This window comes from Homarus americanus, unplaced genomic scaffold (assembly GCF_018991925.1).
Source record: "Homarus americanus isolate GMGI-L3 unplaced genomic scaffold, GMGI_Hamer_2.0 scaffold6317, whole genome shotgun sequence".
Classification (NCBI taxonomy): domain Eukaryota; kingdom Metazoa; phylum Arthropoda; class Malacostraca; order Decapoda; family Nephropidae; genus Homarus; species Homarus americanus.
The window spans coordinates 13,040,810-13,048,467 of record NW_024730668.1 but is presented as its reverse complement, the minus strand read 5'-3'; the positions used below and the strand labels follow the sequence as shown (position 1 = coordinate 13,048,467).

Genomic DNA, 7,658 nt, shown 5'->3' with positions numbered 1-7,658 from the left:
GCACGTCCTAAATTAACCTCTCCGCGCTCCTCCACATGCTTCAAGATGTGAAATGGTATCTTGCTCTTCCACTCCTCCAGGACTACCAAATTTAACAAATCCTGGGGTGGCCATTGTTAAGAAAACATAGATAAATTAATTAATGATCAAAATATAAGATATGTGGATTACCCTAGAAAATATCACGGCAGTGGATAACCAGAAAGTCCCGGAAACTAACCAAGTTATACCTAGGGAAATTACACTTATGAATATTGTTCTTGTGATAAGATCCTTAAATAAGAATAAGAGACTTGGAATAGGAAGGGCGTATTACGGCATTTTATATAAAGATCCGGATTAACAACCCTGATATACTTGAAAGAGGAAGGGCGTATTACGGCATTTATATAAAGATCCGGATTAACAACCCTGGAGTTTGGTATGATTGACCCTGAATGAGATAATGAGAAGAACAATAATTGGGGCTTTATAATTATGGGGTCCTGGTAGAGCGGGGCGTCCCAAGATATCACTTCACCCTAAACTAGTGACTATGGAACAGCCTACTCTGGAGTGAGGGTACGGCATTAAACAGATCCGGATTCTTCCCTACACTCGATAAGACTTACTACACGACTGCCAGTGTAATAACAGGTAAGCCTTATGACACTTGGAACCTAATATCCTACGTCTGTCACTCTTACTGTACGATAATACCAATATATGCACACACATATGAAGGAAACTTTAAACCACCGTAAAGCAATTGTGAACAGAAGTGACTGGGAGGAATAATTAACACTGAGTAACAAGGGAGGAAGGAATATGGTACTTAAGGTCGAGTCCTGTCACGGTCGCCATTTGTTACGAGTTGGGGATTTATAATATAGTTAAACGTCTACCCAGATCCCAACAGGTAACAACAACAAAAAAACAAAGACAATCGGACTATAAAAGGGTAGACAAAGGATGAGAGCTTTTGTTGTATATAATAAAGTACCATAAATTCCTTAACAAAATATTCAGCTAACTATAATTTACCCTTAACCATACTTAACCTAAACATAAACAGTATATACATATTTATACAACATACAATAATTTGAAGCAAGTGGACGTGGGGGAGGCAATACAAGATTACAAATACTTAAGTGCGGAGCTGAGATGGCTGACGAGCAAGGCTGAGTATTCAAGAAGACGGTAGGTAGTCACTGCGCCGCAGGTTTCCAGGATAGGTGATCCTGTGGTCACTTCCCAGATTGAAGTGCTCTCTCCTCGAATTGGAGCTGACAAAGAAGACTTTGAGGAGGTGAGCAACAACCAGGATATGGAGAAGGGAAACCCGGGAGTGGTAACTAAGACGAGTCATACTTGTGTTTCGTCCCTAGATGGCGTTGCTCGTGGTGCTGGGTAGGTAGATCATGACATATATATATATATATATATATATATATATATATATATATATATATATATATATATATATATATATATATATATATATATATATATATATATATATATATATATATATATATATATATATATATATATATATATATATATATATATATATATATATATATATTATATATATATATATATATATATATATATATATATATATATATATATATATATATATATATATATATATATATATATTTATATATATATATATATATATATTTATATATATATATATTTATATATATATATATATATTTATATATATATTTTATATATATATATTTATATATATTATATATATATATATATATATATATATATATATATATATATATATATATATATATATATATATATATATATATATATATATTTATATATATATATATATATATATATATATATATATATATATATATATATATATATATATATATATATATATATATATATATATATATATATATATATATATATATATATATATATATATATATATATACCAGTGGCGTGTCGTGAGATAAATGCTAGGGTAAGCAAATGACGCTGGTAAGATCTCTGATGAAGCTGGAGTAAGAATATTAATATCATTTTATTATTCATTTAACATAATTATAAAAAAGGAAGTAATTAACAAAATATTATTTTAACTTACCATTTTAAACATAGTTCAATGGAATTCTTCTTGGCTTACGAGCAAAATGATCAGTAACTTTGGTGTAAAATTCTGGCTTGCTCTGAAGATTATGCAATACTTCTTTTTCAATTGATAGAAGGGCAAAACTTTGCAATCTTTCTTGACCTTGAGAATTTCTTGAGTACGTTTTAATTCGCTTCAAAGCAGAGAAGCTGCGCTCTACAGATGCAGTCGTTGCTGGAACTGTTAAAATTAATTCACAAAGTCTTGCTACTTCATTGTAAGCCTTATCCAAGTCATTCAGCTTTATGAAACTTAAAATTTCTGTTATAGTTTTATCTTTGAATTCCTCTGGCATGTAAACATCTCTAAGTTGCGATTTCAGTGATAAAAAATCAAAGAAATTATCATAGCTACACTTCAGCGATTGAAAAGCAAGCTCTGGAAATTGCCCAAACTTAGTAAACTCACAGAATGATGGAGAGTGTAAAAGCTCTAAGAATCTTAATGAATCCAAATTTGCAAATCTGATATTAACCTGGTTAAGTATGGTGTCATATATTTCTACATAAAGTCGTGAGAATGACGTCTTCACATCAACATTTCCTTTTTGTCTGTTTAATCTGGGTTCATTTTCATTTATGTGATCACAGTTCTTTGTTGTTTCCCAAATGTTCTCAAACTCTTCTCTCTTCTGTTCCAAAGCCAGGCGAAAATCATTCACTTTTTTGACACAATAACCAACATCATGAATTTTTGCTTGCAGTATATCAAATAGTGTATCTGACAATGGGAAAAATGATGCAAAAAGATTTAAGAGAAAGCAAAAATTAAAATCAGTCATCGATGATAAAAATCCCCCTGCACGGTTATATGACTCTTGATCCCACTCAGATTCGGGATCTCTCATTTTCTCGAATACAGCGATAAGGGATTCTTTACACTCAAACACAGTTTCAACTAGTCTTGATGCATAATTCCAACGAGTGGCTAATGCTCAATTTAGGAATATGCCTGCCATTTTCCACAATAACTTTCTTACTTGTAAAGTCACGAGATCTAAAAGAATTCTTTAGTAGATCACATACAGTGCATGCACATGCTGAACTTTGCTCCTCCTGCGACTGCATTTTCAGTTTGGGGGTATATTAATCCAAATAAACGCGTCGCACTCACACATCATGACCTCTGAAAGTCAACTGAAGTTCTTACGTTGAGTGTTGACATAGACCGTAGCCTCATACAGTGATACCATCTCTTTCAAAACAAAATCTATCAATTCGAAAAAAATTTATAGCCATTATTAATTTATTATATTATTCCAAAATGACAATGACATTATTCAAGTACTATGATAATGAGTCCAATAGTCTACGAAACTGTGAAACATAAAAAAGGTCAGATAATTATTATTTATGGATACGAATTTATCATTGAAAAAAAAATTAATGAACTGGTAATGCTGCGGTGCTGCTGGCAGCGAGTATAGGGGGTGGGGGAGGGGGACCAGGGAGGACGCTGTGCTTACGTTGTCCAAATTTCTAGCACAATTAATTATACTGACTGATAATAACAAATATTATTGAGGGGACATTCCAGCATCAGAATGCTTTCCACAGCTTATTAAATTGATCTGAACCTTATTTACATGGGTTTGGAAAAAGGGGAGTAACATAAGTTAAATTATTTGTTCTCATCTTACGTCTGGCAATGGCATACCATTGACGCTGTGAGCGTGGGGGAACGAGGGTACTGCAGTGGAATATTGCGTACTTGAGGGATAGATTTTCAAGCGGAAAATGCCCGTCTTGCAAGTTTCACAAATTAACTGGGACAAAAAAAATGCACAATGCTATACACCAGGGGTTCTCAACCAGGGGGGAATTCCCCCCAGGGGGGGAATTCAGGTTTTCAGGGGGGGGGAAACTGATTCGGGAGCAAGAGATATGTTCGATGAGAAATCAATCACAGAATTTTGGCCCTTGATGTGCGATTCCTACCCAAAAGTGGCAGAAAGAGCTATCCGTGCATTGCTTCCGTTTGTGTCGACATATCTTTGTGAGTCAGGCTTTTCAACTCTGTTGCAAATTAAAACGAAGCAACGTAGTAGATTAGAGGTAGAAAATGACTTGCGTTGTGCCCTTTCAAGCACTCCTCCGCGTATCCCAGAATTGGCGAAGAAAAAACAATCACAGGTTTCTCATTGACTGTAATCGTCATCTGAATAAAATTAATTACAAATTTACAATATCCTGGTATTCTATTGAACTTTTTGTTTATTGCATTATGCTTCAGTTTGGTCTGTTAAGTAATTCATCATAAATAAAAAAAAAACTATTTTACTTTTATTCAAGTTTTATAAATCCATCAACATTTTCAATTGGCATTTAATTTGTAAAACTCTACTATAAAAATAATCCATGTAAAATTGTAAATGTATATGTACTAATATGGAAAAAATAAAGGATTTTCAGTATTATATTCATATTATTTGGAATGCACTTTTTGAGGCAGACAATCTTTGAAAGGAGGGGGGAATGACATTCTGACATATGGTGAAAGGGGTGCATGGGGCAAACAAGGTTGAGAACCACTGCTATACACGATTGAATTAAATAATATGTTAATTAAATAAGATATTTTTATTTGGAAGGGAATCTTTGTTATAGGGTAAGCAATGCTTACCTTGCTTCTTATGAATACACGCCACTGATATATACATATATATATTTATATTTATATATTTATATATATATTTATATTTATATATTTATATATATATATTTATATATATATATTTATATTTATATATATATATTTATATATATATATATATATATATATATATTATATATTATATATATATTATATTTATATATATATATATATATATATATATATATATATATATATATATTTATATATATATATATATATATATATATATATTTATATATATATATATATATATATATATATATATATATATATATATATATATATATATATATATATATATATATATATATATATATATATATATATATATATATATATATATATATATAAAACATACTCATTTACAGTACGTCTGGCAGGGGTATACAGCTCATTTAGTAATTGGTTGTTAAGGGTACTTCTATCCTACGTTGCACATAACTGCTGCCCATATCCCAGTGCATAAACGACCATCTTATCTATGCCACCCATGTGCAGAGTTGTGACTAGAGACTATTGGCAGTCATCTCTGCCTGTCCCTGTCGCCATAGGACTTTTGGGGGTAAAGGGGTTTTGATGATGATGATGAGAGGTATGATGAGCTGGATGCGTGTGAGTTGATTTATGTGGTGAGGCAGGAGCGAAGGCTGCAACCACACATCTTGGATCTCCCTTTTCCTGAGCCAGTGTTGCAACGACTGGGGAGAGGGAGATTTGTAATGTTGAGTTTCGCCTTAATAGCCTGTCCATCATGCTTTGCCTTCGTCCGCCGGTGTAGTCGTTGAGTTCCCACGGTGGTCACCTTTTCTGCCTATACCGCCGTTGGCGTCTTGTTGGAGCTCTGGAAGCATGTTTACCTGATGCGGGGCTCTACCACAGATTTTTCGTTGCAGGTTCACTTCCGTAGCTTTATACCTACCAAGGTTAATCCGCAAGGTAGTGGGGCAATGGTTGGCAGGCGCCAGGACATGTCAACATGCCAGAGGGCCTATGCGCAGTCCCTCTGGGGCCCACTGCTGCTCCGAGATCCCCTGCTGGTCTAGCCTGGGCCCACGAGGTACCCAGTTACCGTGTGTTGCCACGAGGAGGCACAGCAGGAGTCTTAATAGTGAAGAGGCTTTGTACTGGCAGGGGAAGACTTATGCAAGTTGCTTCCTTGTTCGCCACGAGTGCTAGCCAGCGGTGGTAGCTGACCTACATCACCACCAAATGGCTGAGTGATGGGGTTGACCTTCTTGGTTTGCACTTGACCTTCACTTAACCTACACCACCACTACAAGGCTGAGTGAGGGTGCTAACTTTCGTGATCTGCACCTGACCTACATCTGAATCAACACCTGACCTTCACCTTACCTACGAGTAAACCACCTACATCCACAAGGCTGAGTGATGGTGCTCACCTTTTTGACACACACCTAACCTGCATCTGACCTACACCACAAGGCTGAGTGATGGTGCTGACCGTCTTAACCTACACCTAACCTTCACCTGGTCTACACTACCATCACAAGGCTGAGTGATTGTGCTGACTTTCCTGATCTACATCTGACCTACAATTCACTTGCACCTGATCTACACCTGAATTACATAGAACATAAGAACATAAGAATGGAGGAAACTGCAGCGGGCCTATTGGCCCATACTGGGCAGTCCCGTTTACACCCAACCCCTATTGCTCATATAAGCATCCAACCTATGTTTGAAGCGATTCAGCGTATTCGAGTTAATGATGATATTTGGAAACTTGTTCCATTCATCCACTACTCTGTTTCCAAATTTACTTATTTCGCGTCTAAATCTAAATTTGTCTTATTTAAAACCATTGTTACGAGTTCGCTCCTGGTTGGATAGTTTGAGTACCTTTGTAATGTCCCCTTTGTTTAGCCCTGACTTCCATTTATACACCTCTATCAGGTCGCCCCTCGCTCTACGTCTCTCGAGGGAGTGCAAATTAAGATGCTTTAACCTGTCTCTATACTCAAGGTTCCTAATGCCCGGGATTAGTTTTGTCATTCTCCTCTGAATTCTTTCCAAAGATTCTATATCCATTCTGTAATACGGTGACCAGAACTGAACTGCGTAATGCAGGTGTGGTCTCATAAGCGCAAGATACAGTTTTAGGAGGACCTCGCTAGTCTTGTAACTAACACTCCTTAGTATGAACCTAAGTACTTTATTAGCCTTGTTACGAGCAAAAACACAGTTTACTTGACTTAAGGTTCCTACTTATCATTACTCCTAAATCTCTCTCGCAGTCGGATTTCTCTATGGCATCGTTGTTCATCTGGTATCTGGTTTCCCTGTTTACATCTCCTATACATTTGTCCACGTTGAATTTCATCTGCCATTTTTCAGACCATTCGAAAAATTTGTTTAGATCTTCCTGAAGTTTTGCGGAGTCCTCGTCAGATTTAATAACACGTCCTATTTTAGTGTCATCAGCAAATATACTTATGTTGCTCTCTATGCCGATATCTATATCGTTTATGTATATAATAAATAATAATGGTCCAAGTACTGAGCCTTGGGGAACTCCACTAGTGACGTTGCTCCAATGGGACTTAGTGCCGTTAATGCTCACTCGCTGTTTCCTGTCCTGTAACCACGCCCTAATCCATTTAAGGATATTACCTTTGATGGCATGTGCTTCTACCTTTCTAATTAGTCTTTCTTGGGGGACTCTGTCGAAGGCTTTACTAAAGTCGAGATATACCACATCATAATTGTGCCCCTCGTCCACCGATTCGAAAACTGATGAAAAGAATGTTAATAGATTAGTTAGACATGAACGCCCGCTTGTGAAGCCATGTTGGGAATCATTGATCAACTTGTGCTTCTCCAGGTGGTTTCG

At 35.6% G+C, this 7,658-nt stretch overlaps 1 protein-coding gene across 1 annotated transcript; it reads right to left on the bottom strand.

The window, feature by feature from the left end:
- Nucleotides 1-2,111: 2,111 nt before the first annotated feature.
- LOC121867087 (zinc finger MYM-type protein 1-like) lies at nucleotides 2,112-2,999 on the bottom strand. Its single transcript, XM_042366843.1, has one exon. It carries the CDS (start codon nucleotides 2,997-2,999, stop codon nucleotides 2,112-2,114), a length of 888 nt encoding a protein of 295 aa, XP_042222777.1.
- Nucleotides 3,000-7,658: the final 4,659 nt, after the last annotated feature.